General features: G+C 43.3%; 1 protein-coding gene across 4 annotated transcripts in view; it reads right to left on the reverse strand.

Moving 5' to 3' along the window:
* Positions 1-22,930, reverse strand: part of LNX1 (ligand of numb-protein X 1) — a 190,486-nt gene that overhangs the window by 15,515 nt on the left and 152,041 nt on the right. For all 4 annotated transcript variants that reach the window (XM_005681612.3, XM_005681615.3, XM_005681613.3 and 1 more), the window contains 4 exons: positions 22,019-22,257; positions 21,377-21,529; positions 14,275-14,477; positions 11,510-11,881 (listed from right to left, as the gene is read on the reverse strand). In XM_005681612.3, the coding sequence (XP_005681669.2) occupies positions 11,510-11,881; positions 14,275-14,477; positions 21,377-21,529; positions 22,019-22,257 (967 nt within the window). The remainder of the gene's footprint in view (positions 1-11,509; positions 11,882-14,274; positions 14,478-21,376; positions 21,530-22,018; positions 22,258-22,930) is intronic.

The following is a 22,930-nucleotide window of genomic DNA, read 5'->3' on the forward strand; positions in this document are numbered from 1 at the left end:
TATCTTCAGGGAAACTCCAACGTTTTGAAAGATCTCGGTGGTAGGTTTGTGTCTAGGCCCTCGTGCTGTGCTGTGTTCAGTCTGGACTAGCAGCAGCTGCAGGCCTAAGCACCTAATAAGAATTGAGAAAATCAGAGACAGATTGAATCAACTCGCTAGGCAATATCCCAAATGCCAAGGAGTAGCCTGTAAGAGCTATTTAATTCACATTTTCTAGCATGAATTTCTCACTGGATTTTCAAATGCCGGCTCTGGCAGAAATAACACTCCAATAAATAACCCTGGTATCAATTTACTTGGAAATAAATTCCCTGCAAGGCTAGATCCCAGGCTCTTACCAGCCACCTTATAAATTGCTCTCAGAGAGATGCTATTTGATGCTCTTTCTTTCCAAGTATTTGAAGTTGAAGGTGGAAAATGGGCTAATGTGTTTATCCTGGCTTTAACTCTCAGGAGCAGCTGGATTTAGGGCTGAGAAACAGCCCTTAGCACCAGATAGCCTTTCTTTCCACTGGTTGAATGTAGTGTGAATGTGGGATGAGTGGGAGAAGGAGGGGGATCATAGAAAGACTGAATGAAGGAGAGAATGGCAAGAACTCGCTTATTTCATACCCACATAATCTGTGCCAGGAGGAAGGGGGGCAGCAGACCTGTTGTTTAAATAACTCTCAAAAGAAGAGGGGTCCCTGCTTCTTTCTGGCATCTCTTGGGATGCTGTAATTTGGGCAAAAGAACTGTTTAACAATTGCAACTCAAGTAACAGACCAAGCTAGAGGTAATTTTCCTCTCCTCTCTTCTCCCTCTTAAGTGAAGTCGCTCAGTCGTGTCCGACTCTTTGCGACCCTGTGGACTGTAGCATACCAGGCTCCTCCATCCATGGGATTCTCCAGGCAAAGAATACTGGAGTGGGTTGCCATTTCCTTCTCCAGGGGATCTTCCCGACCCAGGGATCGAACCCAGGTCTCCCACATTGCAGGCAGACGCTTTAACCTCTGAGCCACCAGGGAAGCAAGCCCCTTCTCTCCTTTAAACAGTCTAAATTTTGATCCAGACAAATTCTGGACATAGAGGTTACAAGCTGCACAGTCTGACTGCAATACCGTATTTTTTCTATTCTAAGCACCCAAGCCTTCACTTTCTCTTCTGCCTTCCTTGGTTAAGGGGAAGGGATTCTAATGGCCTCCACCTTCTCCCCTGTGGACCTCCACTTGCTGGCAGGCCTCTCGAAAAACATTCTGTCCCCATGCTTGACAGGTGTCTGCTTTAGACTAGCCTCTAAGAGCCCTGGGGACAAGGCTTCTGCCCTCAGGGGGTTGTCCTACTTCAGGAAAAGTCTGAAGCAGGTGCCAAGAAGGAGACATGAGTAACATACATAAAAGTCTCCTGAAGTGGGGCCAATTACTCCTAGCTGAAAAAACAGGACAAATCTCATATTCAGAGAAAACCAGAAGGCTAAAACTGAATAGCATTTCTCATAGAAAAGCTTGTTTGCTTTTGTTTCATTTAATGACTTCTCTGCTCTTTTGAGATTTGACTCAAAGCTGCCAATCATGTTTATATGATGAGAGTAAGCAGAGGTCACAAAAGGCAAGCACAGTCCAGCAGCCTCATTTATATTTAGCCCATTTTAAAATAATACGATCCCATCCTTCATAGCTAGAAGGAAGAAGAGTCTGAGAGTGCTACTCTGATGTTTCCCAGGGCAAGCATCTTCCTTTGTGTTCAGCTTGGAAATGGCTCTTTTTTCTACAAAACCCACTTCAGTTGATTGTCAGGATGCAACAAGGACCAGGCTCTTCACAGAGTTCAGTTCAGTTCAGTCGCTCAGTCGTGTCTGACTCTTTGCGACCCCATGAATCGCAGCACGCCAGGCCTCCTTGTCCATCACCAACTCCCGGAGTTCACTCAGACTCACAGAGTAGAGAGGTGGAAATCAAAGATGCCACTGCACCAGGGGCCAGGTGTTCTACAGAGCTGTGCCCAGAGCAGAGTAGGACTCTATACTGACCCACGGTGGCATGGTCTATATGGAGGCTAGTTAGGGCAGAGCAAGAGTTGATAGACTACCTGTACTTAAAAGTATGGTGGCCAAGCCAAATTCTCTACCTATTCATGTCCAAAACACTGGAGTTAAACCAAATGCACGCTAGCATTTGCTGCTTTATGTGTGTGTGTGTGTGTGTGTGTGTGTATACACATATATACAGACACATGTATATATATATTTATACACACACATATTTAAGCATACATGTGTGCATGCTAAGTCGCTTCAGTCGTGTTTGACTCTTTGTGACCTATAGACTGTAGCTTGCCAGACTCTGTCCATGGGATTCTCCAGGCAAGAATACTGGAGTGGGTTGCCATGCCCTCCTCCAGGGGATCGGCCCGACCCAGGGATCGAACCTGCATCTCCTGTGACTTGTGCATTGCAGTGGATTCTTCACCACTGCACTGGGGTAGCCTGTATTTTAGCACACATATATGCTTAAATAAAACATTTGGTAAATTGTAATTTGTGTGGGTTTCGTCATTGCATTGACCAAAAATGCTTCAAAAAATCTCAAGAGTTACCACACTCCTGCCCCCTCAATGCTTCAGAGTATCATTCTATACAAAAGCCTGACACAGGGGACTCTGAACTGACTGATGGGCAGCCTGCTTCAATTCCCCTCCAACTCCTTGCCATGTTGTAACCCGGTGTGCGCTTCAATGCATCCAATGACTGTGTCCCAAGGTGGTGCAGGCCATTTTTAGACAGCACTAATTAGCAAGTTTGCCCTTAGGTCGAATTTAAATTTGTCTTTCTCTTGCTTGCCCATTGGTTCTAGCCATGTCCTCTCAGGCAACCCCAATCAACTTCCATGTGACAAGCCTATTTGAAAATAATTCTCAAGACCTTCCCTTAGCTCTTCTCCTTTCTAGGTCAAGGATTTCTAGTTTCTTTCATATTTAACAAGTTGCCTCAAAAACATGAACTCTGAACTCACTCTAATAAAGTTGAGTTGGGTGTGTATAAGAGAATTAGACCTAGAAGATATAGCATGGTCTGACCAGCAGAATAAACTGTTTTTGGATGGACCAGCTGCACCCAGGACTTCATTTATGGAGTTCCCATTTTGTCATTTCACATATGCATAAAGACTGTCTCTGTTCTATGGGGCCAAGAACTCCATAGGTGTCTGTCTTGGTTATTGCTGCTTAATTGAAAGATGACAGGGAGGTTCCCAAGATGCTGCTGTGAATACATCACAGCAGAGCAGCCTGCCTCTGAGATCACATGTGGCACACAGACCATACACAGCCATGCAGGCAATAGGAGGCATCCGAACAGGGTTACCCACTGATATGCTAGCAAAGCAACAGTTTTCAGCTATTCCTGCTGACAGAGCAACATACTTCACAGTGAGGTACAGAAACAAAATCCTTGCCCGAAGGTTCTGCCAGTGAGCAAGAGAAGAGCTGAGAAACAGAAAGATGTCTCCCTACAAGGAAACCCTCCTACACTGTTGCTGGGGATGTAAACTGGTGCAGCCACTATGGAAAACAGTACTGCAGTTCCTCAAAAAACTAAAAATAGAGCTACCTATTACTTTGCCAACAAAGGTCCATCTAGTCAAGGCTATGGTTTTTCCAGTGGTCATGTGTGGATGTGAGAGTTGGACTGTGAAGAAAGCTGAGCTCCAAAGAATTGATGCTTTTGAACCGTGGTGTTGGAGAGGACTCTTGAGAGTCCCTTGGACTGCAAGGAGATCAAACCAGTCCATCCTAAGGGAGATCAGTCCTGAGTGTTCATTGGAAGGACTGATGCTAAAGCTGAAACTCCAATACTTTGGCCACCTCATGTGAAGAGTTGACTCACTGGAAAAGACTGATGCTGGGACGGATTAGGGGCAAGAGGAGAAGGGGACGACCGAGGATGAGATGGCTGGATGGCATCACTGACTTGATGGACATGAGTTTGAGTGAACTCGGGGAGTTGGTGATGGACAGGAAGGCCTGGCGTGCTGCGATTCATGGGGTTGCAAAGAGTCAGACACGACTGAGCGACTGAACTGAACTCTGGACTTATATCCAGACAAAACTATAATTCAAAAGATACATGCCTGCCTGTTCATAACTGCACTATTCACAACAGCCAAGACATGGAAGCAACCTAAGGGTCCACTGACAAGATGAATGGATAAAGAAGATGTTATGTATATACAATGGAATATTACTTGGCCATAAAAAATGAAAAAGACCATTTGTAGCAACATGGATGCACTAGAGATGATCATACTAAGTGAAGTCAGACAGAGAAAGACAAATATCACATGATATCATTTACGTGTGCAGTCTAAAGTGACACAAATAAATCTAAGAAACAGAAGCAGACTCACAGATTCAGAAAACACACTTGTGGTTGCCAAGGGAGGGGTTTGGAAGTTTGGAATCACTTTACTATATAGCAGAAATTAAAACTGCATTGCAAATCAACCATGCTTGAATAAAAAAGTTAAAAGAAATCTCTCTCACTGGGCAGTAAGTTGGGGGCTCCAGAATTACAACTCCGGGTTGAGCTCATGGGGCAATGTTAATTGCTAGTCTCTATAACATGAGCTTGGTGAAGGCAAATCTGGTATGTCGACTAATTCACCATTGAGACTTTAGCTCCTGGCACATAGAAAGCCTGGCACAGTCTAAAGAGAATTGTGAATGTCTTTTAAGACAGGCAGCAGCCACTTGAGCTAAGGGTGACCAGAGTTGTGCCAAGAAAAAAGGAGATTAAGGAGGCTTTGAGGAAAAGTGATGAATAGGACCTTAGGGTTTGATGAGGGTAGAAGAGGAGATTTGAGACAGCAATTTGATCTATTTTTCCCACTAGACTTTAGCTCCATGTACATCTTTATGCTCCCAGAAGTGTATTTTTTAAGTGCTAAGAAATTAACAACGGACAGTCTGACTTATACAGGGTCAAACAGATGTCAATGACAAGGTCAAAATAAGAATTTAGGTCCTGAACCTCAGCAGAATGACCTAAGTCCTCAAACGCCATTTCTTTTATGGCAACTGGAAGTTACTCTGATTGATTTCGTTCCACAATATAAAAAACAAAACAAAATCATGTGTGGAGACATGAGAGGTGGGGAAGGGTAGTGAGAGTTGGGGAAGGATGGTGAAGTTTCGAGATCCCCTAATATTTGCAGTGTGGCTAGGCAGAAGATTCACTCATAACATTCTGAGTTGAAAAACTGTTCAAGTCATGCTTGAACCATGAATGCATGGAATCTGGAGTTTTGTGTTAAAAGTCATTTGGACTCTAAGAATTCAGCTCAAGAAGAATGTTTTAAAAATCTACATACTGTTTAGTCTTATGTGCTTTAAATTTACTACCATGCCACATTAAGAAAATTTGTTTAAATAGGGAATATATTAGCTGCACTAATCTGTAAAACACATATACAAACACAGAACTCTTATTTTATTGGCAATTCTTACTGGCTCCTGGGGATAAAAGTCCTGACCCTAAGCTCATGAACTGGAACCACCTATTTAGAACAAGTGTAGGTAATGTGAGTAGTCCATTATTATTTAATTTCTGAATCTGTTTAAAACCCTATTATATCCTTCTAGAAAGTCTGAAGAACCTGGTTGTCAGTTGCTCTTTAGTGAAATAACTTCTCACTTAAACATTAATTCATGTGAAAGGGAAAGAAAATCCCATAGACCTATATTAACGAGAGCTGATCTTATCACAACCTCTGCAAATGGTTTTGAATTATTTCAGCTTCTGCATCAAGTATGGTAAGTTGGCTAAGAAAAAAGGGCACAAAGGAGATACTTGAATTTAAAATCCATCATTGCTTTCTTCATTTATTAACTGTGTATACATTTGAACTCCTAGATATGTATTCACGGATTCAGAATTGCAGGTAGATGAGAGCATCTCAAAGCAGGTATAACTCTCAGCAGAAATCATTCTCATATTGAATACTGGATGGATATATGTGGAACCTTCCAGGTTTGGGATGCTGAGATGTCCCAGGGTCTGAAATCTCTGGCCATATTTCTTTGTTCTATTATTTTAGGTATGACACAAGATAGTTGTCCCTTTCATGCAGAGATTCTAGTCATGGTGCTCAAAAAGCTAAAATTGACAACAGAGAAAAATAAAGTTGTACTAAGTTCTAAATAAGTCAAGTGCCTCATATTTGAAGCTTCCATCTCCACCGGGTTTCTCTCCAAGAGGCGATCAACTTTCAGCCTAACTCTGGGGTCTGGTACTTAGGGCTTCTGCTGAGTAAGCCAAGGTTAGGGCTCTACATATGTAAAGTTGGTCAAATTTAAAACAGTTGCGGCTTCTCTGTAATAACTTTTCCCTGAAATAATGTAGAAAAAGGTAGAATGCGTGGGACTGTGGGTGAAAACATGACCAAAAGGGCATGTTGTCTGGGAATTTCTTTGCAAGACAAACATGATTCATGGAGTGGACACACCAGGCCAGTGCAGCCAAGGATTGGTTGGAAATTTGATTCTCAACTTTTGAAGGGCATTTGGTTTAATCCCCCCAGCCGGGTGTGTGTTACAAGTATCTCATGAATAAAATCCACACTTGAGGTCGCTTAACTGAGTTTGCTCAGCATTCTGCTTTTTCCATTTCTTTTCCAACTCATTTGGCCCAATTTTTCTTCCCCCTTCTTCTTCCCCTGCCTACAAAGCACATCGGCTTTGTTTGGTAAGCAGAAGACTCTTTTAGGAAATCCCACTGTTAAGCAAGATTTTATTTCATAAGTCAACGTTCTCAGGGAAAAAATTTTTTCCTCTTCTGTTACTAATCTACAAAAGTCGAATGCCATGTGTAATCAAGATTTTTCCAAGTGACATGAGTAAGGGAGTTTTTCTTTTGTCTATTGCGAAGGATAGTTGGCAGGTGATCTTTAGACTGTGAGCTGCACAAACTGACCTGCAGAGGGAGCTGACAAGTATAACAGGGAAAAAACTGATGAACACCCAAGAGTCTGCTTTTTAAAGAGAAAAGGCATGCTGAGAGTGTAGTTTCTTAATAAAGAAAAAAAGCAGGGCTCTTCATTTTCCATGGATTAATATTTTCATAAACATTGTCTATTTCCTGTTCTCACCCATTGGTACATACAGGCTAGACTGCCTGTTTAGTGCTGACTTGACTGTATTTGGGAAGAGATGGGAATGTAGTCTAAGCTCTACAAGGCTAGGACTGTGTCAGTCTCGTTCACCGTTGTCCTACACACCTCTTGACATTTAGAAGGTGCTCAACCAATAATAACTGAACAAATTCAAAGGGACAAAAAGACTTTTACCTTGGGGAAAAATAATGTAAAAGTGGATTTGGTGCTTTTTCTTCAGTAAACGGTTTGACAAAAAATATCCCTATGAGATGAAATTAATGTGTGAATTATATAGCAAACTCCAGGAGACAGTGAAGGACAGGGAAGCCTGGTGTGCTGCAGTTCATGGGACTGCGAAGGGTTGGACACAATTTAGCCACCAAACAACAACATAACCTGCTAAATTTATTCATTCAAATATTTATTGAGTGTCTCTACTACCAGACATTTCTCTAATTGCGCGAGGTAAAATACTTTACTATACTATGCTTGATTGGCAGGTATTAATCAAATAATTTGTTAGTAGCACATAAGATTAGAGGATATAGAATTGAGGGTAGGGGATGCTACTTTAAGCAGGATGGTCAGTGAAGGTGTCTCTGAGGTAACATTTGAAGAGAGACCTGAGTGAAGTGCAAGAGTATGCAGATATCTGGAAGAGTCTTTCAGAGAGGCAAGATCATCAGCCTTGGGTTGAGAAAGTTCCTAAAATGCTTGAGGAGTAGCAATAGAAAGAAGGCAATGTTAAGAAGAACATGGTTAAACAAGGGGGAGAATACCAGAAATCCTCCCATTTGCTTAAGATATGAGGTTGGAGAGACAACTAAAGACCAGATTACATGGCTCTGCTGGGCACTGGAAGGATTTGGTATTTGAATCTAAGTGTCTTGGGAAGTACTGGATGGCTGAGGACAGGAAAGTGATATAGTGGGATTAACTCTGTAAAGTGGTCATTCTAAATGCTGAATGAGAGTGGAGATGGAAGCAAGGAGACCAGTCAAGAGGTTCTTGCAGCAGCCCAGACTAAAGGTGATGGCAGCCTGGCGGATGGAAGCCACGGAGATGGTGAGAAAGATTACAGGCAGGGGATGTGGAAGAGAGTCAGGATACTTTTTGCTCTAAGTAACTGAGTAAATGACGTTGTCATTTCTAGAGTTAAGGAAAGACTGAGGGGAAGAGCAGGTTTGGCAAGGGGTGGAGAGTGGAGAGGCCAAGGTTTCACTTTTGAATATTAAATTTGAGATGGCTTTCAGACATTCACATGGAGATACCAAGTAGGCAATTGGCCATGTAAGTGTGGTGTTCAGAAAAGTTGGGACTGGGCATGTGAACTTGGGAATGGATGACATAAACTCCAGAAGGAAATGCCTCTTGTAACTCTGGTTTGTTCTTCATCGGCTCCACAGGGCATGACCTCAGGCCCCTTAGGGCAGATGGGCATCCACCAGATTGAGAATGACCTTGGAACTGAGACACCATCAAAAGCCCCAGATCAGGGGCCAAAGCACCATGCAGCCTTCCTGTCCTGATGGGTGGAAGAAGCAGGGGAAGTCCCCTTGCACCTTCTGCTTCAGGCTTTCCACATCTAAAATGACAATAATTTCATCCACTACTTGGTTCTCCTCCCCAAAAACAGAGATAAGATACTACACACATGATAGTGAAAAGAGTTGCCAACACCTGGAAGAACTCCATGACTGGAACCCAAAGGTAGGGAGATTTGTTTTGTACTGAGATGATCAAGCCCTTGAGGGGAGGCTCTGTCTTCTGACTGTCACCCTCTGTGGAACTTTGATACAAGGTCCACTCAACTACTGCTGCTGACTCTCTCTCTATACTTGAATGAATACTTCTTCATTCTAACCCACCAAGGGGAAGCTGACATGATGTATGGATAACCACAAACACATCTTAAGGCCTCCATTCCTGTCCCTCTCCTATGAGCTTTCCACTGCCTCTAAAGAGATCTTTCTAGAAAATCATGTCACTTTCTTTCTTAAACCCTTCCAATGATACCTCATGGCCTTAGAGGTAAAGTCCAAACTTCTTAGCATGACTTATAAAACTCTACATGATCTGGCCCTTAGCTACCAATCCTACCTTATCTATTGTTGCTTTTAAAATTGTATACCACACTCCAGGTGTTAACCATTTCCCTACCTGGCTTTGGGGGAAGCATTCTTTTGTGTTGTATCTCCTTAGAATGACCCTCTCTGCCTCAACCACCTAGAGAACCCCTTCTGATCCCTCAAAATCCCAGTGCAAGATTTTCCTTCTCTGTGAAGAATTTCTAGACCCCACTAAGTAAAAAAATCTCTCCTTTGTCTGAACCAGTACCATGCTTAATTTCTCCATGACACACTATCACACCATATGGCCGTCATTCAGAAAAAACCCACCTCTCTACTAAACTGTGGGCTCCTTTGGAAGAGCAACCTAAGAGGTTATCATCTCCCTGTTCTCTGAACGCAATCCAGAACTAGCCAAGAAGCAAAAACTTAATACATTTTGGCTAAATGAAGTAAACAGAAGGGTTAGAATGTAAGAGTCCAGAACAAAGCCTGTCTCTAGGAATAAAGCTGGAAGCTCAGTGAATATTAGAAAAACTCATGGTAAAAAGCAAATAATCCAATCAAAAATGGGCAGAAGATCTGAGTGGATGTTTCTCCAAAGAAGACATACAGATAGCCAACAGACTTATGAAAAAAATCTTCAACATCACTAATTATTAGAGGAAGACAAATCAAAACTACAATGAGGTATCACCTCACACCAGTGAGAATGGCCATCATCAAAAAGTCTACAAATAAATGCTGGAAAGGGTGTGGAGAAAGGGGAACCCTCTTACACTGTTGGTGAGAATGTAAAGTGGTAATAGCCACTATGGAGAACAGTATGGAAGTTTCTTAAATAAACAGAGTTAGTATATGATCCTACAATCCCACACCTAGGCATATGTCTGGAGAAAATTATAATTAAAAAAGATACATGCAACCCTATGTTCATAGCACCACTATTTATAATAATCAAGGCAGGAACACAATCTAATATTCATCGACAGAGGAATGGATAAAGAAAAGATGGTATATGTATAATGAAATATTACTCAGCAAAGTTAAAAATATTACTTTTTTCATGAAACCAAGAATTAAAGAATGCCATTTGCAGCAATATGGATAGACCTAGAGATTATCATACTAAGTGAGGTCAGACAGAAAAATACAAATATCATATAATTTTGCTAGTATGTAGAATCTGAAAAGAGATATTAATGAACTTATTTATAAAACAGAAATAAATCCACTGACTTATTGTTACCAAAGGAGAGGAGAGGGATAAATTAAGAGTTTGGGATTAACATACATACACCACTATATGTAGAATGCGTAAATCACAAGGACCTACTGTACAGCACGGGGAACTATACTCAATATTTTGTAATAACCTGTAAGGGAAAAGAATCTGAAAAAGAATAGATTTTATACATATATAAAATATATTATATATCTATATAGGTACACATCCAGTCCATGGGGTCACAAAGAGTCGGACACAACTGAGCGACTGAACTGAACATGTATATATATCCATGTAAAACTGAATCATTTTGCTGTACATCTGAAACTAACACAACATTGTCAATCGACTATACTTCAATTTAAAAAGAAAACCAACAACAAAAACTCAAGGTCATCCAGCTGAAGTTAACAAGATGCATGCTGGGGCTTGGTGGCATCATGCCTGTCAGGAGCATGAGTTAGTTTGAACCAATGTCAGGCTGTCATGAGCTCTATTTGCCTGAGTAATAATAATTTGCATGCCTCTCTTACAGAGGGCTTCCTTAGGCTCATATTTGAGTTCCTATGGACTTTTGAAAGGGGCTGGACTTAGCCATGGAGAAGGGGCTCAAACTTAGCCAGTGCTACCATGGTTTCTGATCCACAGGATCATGAAAGGCACATGGCCCAGCCTCTATGTGAGTAGCACACCGGCTGTCCTCAGAGTGTATTTGCGTGACCCCAAGGTCTGTGACTACCATACTGGGTACAAGGATGATGCAACCCTGCTGACCCTGAGTGATCTTAACCTGGTGAGGCTGCAACAGAGCCCAATGGGTCTACCTGCAGTCAGACTGGATGGCTGGCAACACTAACAGAATGCCCATGACCCTGAGACACATCATTTGCTGGAGCAATGTTCTTACCTGGCCCTTCACTCTTGACTCTTTGAAAAGGAGGCACTGCGTGTTACCCAGGGTATCTTTGAAAAGGAGGCACTACATATTACCGGGGGTAGAAACAGGGTAGGTGGATCAAGGTGATGAGCATTCCTGCTCATGCTGGCAGTTTCTGACCAGGATCTTGTACTCGTCTGTGACCTACCTGAATCAGATGAGCTGCACTTTCCGGGCTGCCGTACCGAAGGTCATGCCCGTTGATGGCTAACACACGGTCATTCTCCTCCAGCTGGCCGTGTCTGTCTGCCACGCCACCGTCCAGCACGTTGAAAATAAACACCCCTGGTTCATCCACCTTGCGCACCAGTTTTATTCCAAGCTGTTCCTCTGGGCTGCTTTTGTTGAGGATCACGTGGAAACTGTCATCCCGGGGCCCGTAGGTATCCAGGGGCTGTCCGTCGGTCCTGCTCCGGAACTTCCGCTCCCGGAGCACGGTCAACCGCAGCACCTGGCATGGCTGCCGCAGGAGGCGCAGGGCGTAGTTGTGCCGGACGTTGCTGATGTCCATCCCGTTGACCTGGAGGAAGGGGACCTCGAATCTGGAGCCACCGAGCCATCAGATCCACCTGCCACAATCCTGCCTAAAAGGCCCTGCCTGCACACCCACCAGGGCCCTTCCTAAAGGACCACTCTGCTCTGTCCCCTTCTTCTCTGTCCAAATGCCCAAATACCTCATCTTCCAACAGGACTTGTAACCCAGCTTTCCTCCACTGTTACCTGCACACCTTTTCAACTCTCTGTCTCAGCAGACAGAATCTTTTCTCAGCCTTGTCCTTACATAGGCCCTCAAGTTTAACAATATGGTCCTAACCCTCATTGCTGTTGCTTGCTAAACTTATTTTTTGGCTGAGGGAGGAAGGAAAAGGAAGAAAAAGTGGGAGAAGGCCAAAGAAGAAAAGAAAATTTTTGATTAATGATTATGTTAAAGTGCTATTTAAATAAAACTGAGCTGACATTTCCTTTCCAAACATCTCCAAATGAATTTTTCTCCCTAGGTCACCTGTACTGGGATTTCTAGGCTTCACTGGTGTGTGTGTATGTGTGTGTGTGTGTGACACAGAGAATGTATGTGTACATACATGTATTTGTGTTTTGGCAAGTGTGTGAATGTGTGTGACAGTGTGTACATCTGTGAAGTCCCCAGGCAGTCTCCTACAAGGTCTTTTGCCCATGTTCTCAATAAAAGAGAAAAAAAAATCTCTGTACTATTTCAAATGAACCGATGTAAATGGAAGTTTTAGGCTCTTTTACTGAAAGGCTGGGTCCCCTTATTAAACTGCTTAAATGTCCTCCAGCTCGGCCCACTCATTTGTGCCTCACTAATAATCTGTGGGACTGATGCTGTGTGGGGCTTTCTGGTTTTAATTACTCTAGGCAGACCCAGCTTCAAGGCTTCGGCCCCCAGTGGTGGTCACTGCTTGGGAAGAAAATAATTTCACAGCAGCACTGCACTGTTCTTAAGGAGGGAGGCCCCACAGAAGAGAAACAACCTTCTTGAATTTCTATGGTTTGGGAAGATTTCTCGCACTCGGCAGCCAACTGTTAGAAGAGTCGCAGAGTGAGATTTTCCCGGGCCTGCCTGCCGCGTGCAATTGCCCGTCCTCTGCTGCATCTCCAGGGATGCACGGAGGCTCCTTCGTGTGTGGACAAGGCTCAGAACCTTTGTTCAAGCGCAGGTGAGCTCAAAGGCCTTTCTCTGCTCTGTCACCTTATCCCATGTCCAGCTTTCCCCATCACACCCGGGCCAAGAGAAAGTCAGGGTCGCCTGCTAAACAGTCCTGGCAGCTTTTTTGCTTGCAAGTGCCAGCTGAAGGCCACAAGAATCAAAATGTTTTCCTTATGCAACCCTCCCAGGCAGCATAGCTTCCATAGAACTGGAGGGAAGCCATGTAGAGTGTTGCTAATTGCATGGCCAATCGTCCCCTGAGGTTGACGGGCCCTGCCTCGTACTCTATCTCAGAGGCCAGTGGGAATATCAGTGTTTCTACAATAACTGCTTCAAATTCTTTCTCCTCTTAGTCCAAAAAATAAGAATTTCTTTGCCAGAGAAATAGCACATAATGTGTTAGGAGCTGGCCTGTCAGCAACCCAGAAGGGATAGGATGAAACTGTCATCTGAGGGTCAGACAGGAAATATATGACCAAGGGAGGGATTTTTCCTTATCACTTTTGGCACATGTTAGACTTCTGTCTGATGAACAACTCTTCCTTTGTCCTTTCTCTTCAACTGAAAATTCTTCCCGAGCATCCTTATCCTCGGCCAAGCCACAGAGGACAGTAATGCCCAAGGCGTTCTGTTCCACCACCTGTCTCCCCGGAATGTCTGTGGGTTGGCTGAATAGCTTAGGGATTTTTTTTTTTTTCTTTGCTGTAGGGTCATTAAGCTATAGGAAATTTACTTTAGGGGAGTGTGTGAATGTGAGTGATTAGATAAAATACAAAATGTTCCAGTAATCTGTTTTAAAAACAACTTAATATGCTACAGTTTTATATTGTTTTAAGTTATTGTTACTTAAAGTGGGAGAAAGAGGTAGGAGAGGAAGAATGAGGAGGGAGAAGAAGGAAGAGAGAAGACTGAAGAGGTAGAGAAAGTTAGGGGAGGGGAAGACATGAGAAGAGGAAGGAGGAGGACAGAGACAAAATGATATAGAGATAGTATTTATACAGAGAGAGAAAGAGGTCAGAAGAACAAGACAGAAGGGTTAGGGACCCACTGAAAATTACTAATCTTGTATGAAGAGTCATATCAACCCAATAACTATGGAAAGTGACTGTTCCACATTTATGTTAGTGTTTTACTTATTTGTCCAACCACTCACCCATCATAACCCTAACCTATGCATCCAATGATGTGCTCAGAAGTGACTCTTATTAAGCCCATTTTCGTGGCCCCACAGCCACAGTCTCTACCTTTAGGATGATGTCTCCTGGCAGGAGCCGGCCATCTCTGGCTATCACCCCATCACGATAAATGTGCTGGACAATGATATGGACCAGAGGGGTTTCACTGCCTCCCACAAGCCTAATGGAGAGGTTTTCATTGGGATCCGTTCGATTGATCTTGATGCTGGTAATTTCACCATCTGGAATCAGGTGATACAACCTCGGAAAGACTAAAATGGACAAAGACAGTGTTTTTTTAAGACACCCACCAACGGCCATTTCCAACCACTTCTCTTCTTGCCAGGCTTTTGGTTCCAGCCAAACTAAACTATTCATCATTCTTTGTACATGTTTTCCATCTTCCTGCCTCTGAGCCAGCATAAGTTTTTCTGCCTGGAATGTTTTCCATCCTAGGCCTAAACCCAATTTTTCCTTCAAGGCCTGCATGAAATGATCCCTTCCAGTTAAACTCTGCCCTCCTCCCTCCTCCCCTACTCTCTCTCAACTTCCTATTTCCCACAAAGCTGTATTTCTCAGGGCACTGAGCCTTCTATTACTGTTAGTATTACATATGGCCATTTCTTATACCCATCACTGGACTCTAAGATCCTTGTTTCTTAGGTCTGTGCACAGATCTCTGTACACAGAAGACTTTGTCCCATGTTTATTGAGTGAAGAAGAATGAATGAACAGTCATTATGGAGTGGACCACAGTTTGCTCACTTACTTATCAAGGGGAAAAAACAGAACAAACCTGTTCTGCTCTTTCTGATTATTCTGAAGCTTTCCTCCTGGGAGGCCCTGTCTTTCAGTCTCACTGAAAAGCAGGCTCTCTCCCCACCCCTGCTATCAGTGAAGGGAAGTCAAATGGCCTAATTCACAATCAGGGAAAGCGCCCAGGCCCAGCTGGCGGTGTCAAGGGGTTCGTCCCTGATCCGCTTGCATTGCTGAATTCAGAGCAAGAAGGAGATTCAGAGATATAGGCTGGGGTTTCCAAACCTTACGCTTTCAGTGAGGACCCTTACCCTAGGAAGTTTTTCACAGGTTCCTCTGCCCCCATCCCCTGAGCCCACACACAGAAGACCATTTCAGGCTTTGCAGTTTGACAACCATCAGTTCAGTTCAGTTCAGTTGCTCATTCGTGTCCGACTCTGTACAACCCCATGAACCACAGCATGCCAGGCCTCCCTGTCCATCACCAACTCCCAGAGTCCACCCAAACCCATGTCCATTGAGTCGGTGATGCCATCCAACCATCTCATTCTCTGTTGTCCCCTTCTCCTCCTGCCCTCAATCTTTCCCAGCATCAGGATCTTTTCAAATGAGTCAGCTCTTCACATCAGGTGGCCAAAGTATTGGAGTTTCAGCTTCAACATCAGTCCTTCCAATGAACACCCAAGACTGATCTCCTTTAGGATGGACTGGTTGGATCTTCTTGCAGTCCAAGGGACTCTTACAAGTCATCTCCAGCACCACAGTTCAAAAGCATCAATTCTTCAGCGCTCAGCTTTCTTCACAGTCCAACTCACATCCACACACGACCACTGGAAAAACCATAGCCTTGACTAGACAGAACTTTGTTGACAAAGTAATGTCTCTGCTTTTTAATATGCTGTCTAGGTTGGTCATAACTTTCCGTCCAAGAAGTAAGTGTCTTTTAATTTCATGGCTGCAATCACCATCTGCAGTGATTTTGGAGCCCCCAAATAAAGTTAGCCACAGTCAAACCTTTATTTCACAAGTGAGGATGCATAAGCTGGGAGAACGGAAGTGACATGACCAGCTAGAGGTGGTAGTTTAGTGGTGGTCCCCAAAACCGGGTCAGAACCTGGGGTTCCTGCTAGGCTCCCTCCTTCACAGCTGGCAACAGGCCCCCAGGGGACTTGCTCTGTAGACACACACTCTCTTGAGCCAGCAGTGCCAACTGGCGTGGTTCTCCACCCCGGTGGAATAGAAGGGTATAGAGGCAACACCAGCTGCCACACAACACCTAGCATGACAGGAGCCGCAGCTCTTCCCCAGATGCTGGAGGCTCGAGTCTGGACATTGAAGGTGGGGTTACTTTTGTCTCCTGTAGCTGCTGACAGCAGCCGTTGCCCTAAGATTCTTCCTTAATTATATCACTGGGAAAGATCAAAACTGCAGGCCTGGTTCTACATAAAACACTTTTTGTGACTATTTTCAAAACCCATGACCTTAGTCCATTTTCCCTAATGAACTCCAAATTCATTAACAAGTACTCAACTCTCTAGGAACGATACAGAAAGAATTAAAATTATTTCTAAATATTACAAAACATGATAAACAAAGAAATTTAGTGGCCAGAGGAAGCCGGGTTGTAAATGTGGGCCCTTGACTGCTGTTGGGATTTGATTTAATGTAAGCAACTGGGCTTTGTTGTAAGGTTGTGGGCAGCAGTCTTCATCTGTCAGCTCCTGGTGCTAACACTGCTTGAGTGATCAAGTTCAATTAATGTTTAAACTGCTTTGATTACCTTAAGTAGGCGCTACCCACAAGTATTTGTTGGAACAGCTCTGGTGAGAAGGGAATGGAAGTTTTTTTAAAAAATCATTTTGAGCTAAGAAAGATTTGGAAATAATCATCAAAGCTGCTGATTTTTGCTCTCCCCCCCACCACTTTCTACGTTTTCTCCCAACAGAGTTACAAAAACCATGCTCCCAAATCTAAACCAGTCAACGCTGTTTGTTTTGATAGTCTGAAAGGACATACTCAGTCACAGTTGAAAATGTTAATTACAGCCACGATAATGAGACCTTCAAGAGTTAATGAAATTTTTAATTCCCACTTGGTACTGGTCTGAAAAGAAACAGTTGTCCAATATTTTGTCCTTACTTAAGGACCAAGGAATATAGTATCATTTACCAAGTGTTTATTATATGCTGACCATTCAGCTAAGCAATTTGTATGATATTTTTGTTTGTTTGTTTAGTCCTCACAATAGATTAGGACTGGAACTAGGTTATTATTATCCCTGATTTTTTAGATGATGAGACACTAAAGCTTAGAGGAGTCAAGTAAACCATCCAGGTCATATGGCTGATAAAAATTAAAGCCAATCTCTTTACTGATATGAAAAGGATGGATAAACCATGGAAGTTCATCACACTAACCATGGGTTACTGAAGCAATGAGACCCTAAGGTCATTTTTGAAATCTCTGTTACCTCCAAATCCTGTACCAGCCTCACTGAGTCTTAATCCCTCCCCCATTGTGAAGTAATAGGTCCTGGAGCAGAAAAGGAAATTTCATTCTCTCCCATGCAAAACCCCTGCACACATAATGTAGCTGCAATCTTCATCTTTGTGAAATAAATTTTGATTCTGCTATAACTTGATGCAAAAGCATTCAGGTATGTTCACTGCCCCAAGTCAAGACTCTTAAATGGCCTCCAGGACTCTTCTAATCCAGCTTTATCCTCATCTTCCCCCACTTCCCAACACACAGTCAAGATCCCAGTGCCCATCCAGGTCATAACTGCCCCTTAAACACGGACTACACTGTCCCATTGGGAAGTGGTGTGTCTCTTCTGGTGGCCCCCATTTTCATTTATTTATATTTCAGTCTTCATGGTATTTTCTTTTCTTTTAGTCTTGAATGAACCCCTTGGAGCCAGGAACTAGATTTTATAATCTTTATATAAAAGTCCTCTGTGTGTCCTAAGTTGCTTCAATTGTGTCTGACTCTTTGTGAATCTATGGACTGTAGCCTGCCAGGCACCTCTGTCCACGGGATTCCCTAGGCAACAATACCAGAGTGGGCTGCCATTTCCTTCTCCAGGGGATCTTCCTGACCCAGGGATTGAAGCTGTATTTCCTGTGTCTCCTGCATTGGCAGGCAGTTTCTTATATAAAATCACTGAGCCTAAATATATAAACAGCTCATGCAACTCTATCAAAAAAACCAAATAACCTGATTTAAAAAGGGGAGAAGATACAGATAGGTATTTTTCTAAAGAATACATACAGCTGGCCAACAGGCATATGAGAAGATGCTCAACATTGTTAATCACCTCACAGCTGTCAGAATGGCTATCATCAAAAATTCTTCAAATAACAAATGGTGAGGATGAAGAGAAAAGGGAACAGCGGCACACTGTTGGTGGGAATGTAAATTGATGCAGCCACTATAGAAAACAGTATGGAAGCTTTCAAACAACTAAAAATAGAACCATCATATGATCCAGCAATTCCATTTCTGGGTATACATCCAAAGAAAACAGAAACATTAATCTGAAAAGATACATGGACTCCAATGTTCATAACCAAGAGGTGGAAGCAACCTAAGTGTCCATCAACAGATGAATAAAGATGTGGTATGTATACAATGGAATACTACTCAGCCATAAAATAGAATGAACTTCTGCTATTTGCAACAGTGTAGACGGACCTGAACATTTTATGCTAAGTAAAATAAGTCAGATAGAAAAATACAAAAACTTTATGTTATCACTTCCGTGTGGAATCTAGAAAATAAAAACAAATACAAAAACAGATTCACATATATAGAGATCAAACTAGTAGATACCCAGTGGGGAGAGGGAAAGGGAGAGGGATACAACAGGGAAAAAGGTATAAACTGCTTATGCAAAATAAGCAAGCTACAAGGAAACATTGTACAGTACAGTGAATATAGCCAATATTTTATAATAACTCTAAATTGAGTATAATCTATAAAAATAATGAATCACTATGTTGTACATCTGAAACTAATACCATACTGTAAATCAACTATATTTCAATTTTAAAAAAGCACAAAGCTTAGGCCAATGTCCTACACATAGTAATCTCTTATTTTTAAAAGTTTCTGCAATAAACTTTTAAAATGCAAATCAGTCTTATTCAGGCAAGAGAAAACTTTATGTGGAATAGAATTAAGGAGGCTTTTGCTTTTGAACTGTGGTGTTGGAGAAGACTCTTGAGAGTCCCTTGGACTGCAAGGAGATCCAACCAGTCCATTCTGAGGGAGATCAGCCCTGGGATTTCTTTGGAAGGAATGATGCTGAAGCTGAAACTCCAGTACTTTGGCCACCTCATGCGAAGAATTGACTCATTGGAAAAGACTCTGATGCTGAGAGGGATTGGGGGCAGGAGGAGAAGGGGACGACAGAGGATGAGATGGCTGGATGGCATCACGGAATCGATGGACATGAGTTTGAGTGAACTCCGGGAGATGGTGATGGACAGGGAGGCCTGGCATGCTGCGATTCATGGGGTCACAAAGAGTCAGACACGACTGAGCGACTGAAATGAACTGAACTGAACTGAATAAGGGGGAAGACTGGCAGAAAGGAAGTTATGATCCTTTTATTCATTGCAGAAACATTCAGTGAAAACTATTATGTACTAGATACTGTGCTTGGCCTTGAGAACACAAAGACTTAGATAAAGAACCCCTGCCCTCACTGGTAGAGTTACAATAAAAGATGACATTGCTATAACAGAGATGCAGGTGCTTTGAGAACACAAAGGAGAGAGGACTGCGGGAGTCAAGGAGGGCTCCCAGGAGGAGGCAAAGCCTAAAGAGAAATTAGGATGCCAGCTGAAGGCAAGTGAGAGTACAGGTTGGACAGCAACATGGAAGTGAGAGAAAGACAGTATTTACACGATGGCAGACTCCAGTGTTCTTGCCTGGAGAATCCCAAGGACGGGGAGCCTGGTGGGCTGCCATCTGTGGGGTTGCACAGAGTTGGACACGACTGAAGTGACTTAGCAGCAGCAGCAGCAGTGAGAGTACTGAGAGCATGTAGTATAGGTACAGGGTAAGAGAGGTAAGAAGGGGCTTATACAACTGCTCAAAGTTCTCTGAGAACATGATAAAGACAGAGGTTTGGGGTTAAGCCTCCAGCCTTGAGGGGACTTCCCTGGTGGCTCAGATGGAAAAGAATCTGCCTGCAATGCTGGAGACCCAGGTTTGATCCCTGGGTTGGGAAGATCCTATGGAGAAGGGAATGGCAACCCACTCCAGTATTCTTGCCTGGAGAATTCCATGGACAGAGGAGCCTGGGGGGCTACAGTCCATGGGGTCTCAAAGAGTGGGACATGACTAAGCAACTAACACTTTCACTCCCCAATCTTGAAGGAGCAGAGGGCACTTTAATCCAGTGAGTAAACAAGTGGGCTCTGGAGCCAGAGGACACAAATTAAAATCCCAGGACTGCCATTTTCCAACCTGGTGACTTTGGGCTAGTTACCCAGTCTCTCTAAACCTTGGTTTCTTCTTCTGTAAACTGGGAATCACAATCCCCATCTCTTATCATTGTGACCTTTAAATGCCTTAGAGCACTGCCTGGCACCCAGGAAAGCTCAAAAACGTTCTTTTAGTTATTATCATTACTGTTGTGAAGTTCTAATGTAAGATGAAAATGAAAGGACAGGACAGTATTTTCTCAGCTCCATTTATATTGAAAAAAAGATATAGAATCTAAGATCCAGAAACGTTATTTGTGTGAATTTTAGAGCCACATTACTTGGATCCCAAGTTCAGAAGGGGCAAACTAAGTAATTGCCTGGTACCTCAGTTTCCTCATCTATAAAACAGGGATGATAACTGTAGCTCCCTCATAGAGTTGTTGAGGAGTACATGAATTAATACATAGAAAACCCTCAGAATCACACATCACACAAGGTGGAGATAAGAATACTCATGTGGCATTTCCTGTGTGCCAGGCACTGTTCTAACTGCTCTTCACTTAACTATATTATTCTTTATATACACTAAGCTAAGACCTGAAGGTAAGGGTTCCAAAATCTTTTCCCTTAATCTATGTAAGAAGAGAACAATAGGGACTTTCCTAATGGTCCAGTTGGGAATCTGCCTTCCAATGGCAAGGGACATGGGTTTGAGCCCTGGTTCAGGAACTAAGATCCATGCCAAACTAGAGAAGCCGGTGAGCCGCAACAAGCACCCAATGTAGCCAGGAAAAAAAAAAAAAAAGGAAAAGTAATTTTTGCCTTTGGTTACTTATATAAGTAGAGTAATCAAGGTAAAAAATATTTATGCCCTTAGGAAGAGAGGTGTCGTAGAAAGTGAGGGCTAGTCCTGTGGTCATCACCCCTGGCATCATTCTGGAAGCCCAGGCCACGCCCAGCCTCATGGGGAAGCAACTTACCATCAAGGACAGTGGTGTTTTCAGAATCCTCTCGTCCCTGGTCAGCTTGGCCGACAACGGTACTTCCACTCTTTGTCCTTCGGAGAACACTCAAGGCTTGGTTTATTTTTTTAAAGGATCTGCTTCTGATGGTGGATCGCTCAAAGGGCCGTGCTGAAGACAAGAGAGAAAAAGGCCTTTTTAATGGACACGGCTGGCAAGATGCACAACAGAACGCAAACGGTGATTACTTCGAGGTGGCAGGATGATACAATTTGCTTATCTGTATGTTCTCAGTTTTCTACAATGAAATATGGACGGTTTATTTAAAATCTGCTTGTCTTTTTTTCCTAGGCTGGATGGAATATAACAGCAGTTTTCTCGAGTTGCCTGGGCGGGAAGGTATGGACGCTGCGGGAGTGATGAATCACTAGGTCTAACTTCAACTCCTTTCACCAAGTCAGATTACACACGTTTCTAATGATCTCAAGTCCTTGTGGTTTCATTTCACTTTGGAGAACTGGATGTTGGGTTGTGGCCAAAACTACCAGAACAATTTCCTCTTAAACAAAACATTTCTAGGACTTTCCACAGTGACCGTTTCACAGAGGGCAGTCCCAAGGCAGAAGAGCCCATTCCCGGACAACCACCCATTTGACTCACCCCTTGTTCGGTTGCTCCGGCCAGAGTCCAGGGGGCTATTTGGCTGACCATCCTCTGCTGTGGACACGTAGGCAGGGTTGTCTAGGCCAGGCTCATCTGTCATTAAGGAGACGGTGGGAACTGTGGAAATCTCTGGGGACAGTGCTGTTGCTGTGAGGCTGGTGCTGCCATCTGGACAGCCATCCTGAGAGCGCCTCTTCCTGTCTTTAGTGAGACCGTAGTGGGAGGCACCTTTGCAGCTGTAACAAAGCCAGAAGGAGGTCAGAGAAAGCTTTGCACATCGCTCAGCTGGGCCTCTTCCAGCGCACGTGCTTGCTGCCCTCGGAAATTGATTTGCTCGCCCCTGGTTCCCCTCTCTTTTCACATGGAGGTAAGTCAATATACACTTGCCAATCAAACGAATGAATGACTTGAGAGGACAGCTTTTAAAATTCGTTTATTGCATTTTATTAAAACACTCTCTATCCTGGTGCCTGAAATGCAAACTGTGAGAGTTGTTATGGGGTCACAAAGACTAGGGCTTGCGGCTGGCTATCTTCAACTATTTGGACGTGGTAATTCCTTCTTGCTGGTATTTATCTTGACCATGAAAGCCCTTAGTCACCCTCTCAGTCCTTTCTTTTGGGTTTAGTTTCCCAAGCCACTGAAGATAAATACAAAACTCCTCCCAGATTCCATATTTAACTGTCCATGGAAATAGAATCGCCCACATTACAAAGCCACAGGAGTTTGCTCAGCACCATGGTTCTCTAGAGGCCGGCTTGCTGGCTTCCAGTCCCCTGCCTTGGGGCTGGTCTCAGAGTGGCCAGGACCTCTGAGGGACTGAGGACTGGGGGCTCCCATGCACTAAAAATGTGCCTGTCTTCTAACATTGGGAGAGTAAAACAACATTCACGGTCTTTAAAAAAATAG

This window comes from Capra hircus, chromosome 6, assembly GCF_001704415.2.
Source record: "Capra hircus breed San Clemente chromosome 6, ASM170441v1, whole genome shotgun sequence".
In the NCBI taxonomy this organism is placed as follows: Eukaryota; Metazoa; Chordata; class Mammalia; order Artiodactyla; family Bovidae; genus Capra; species Capra hircus.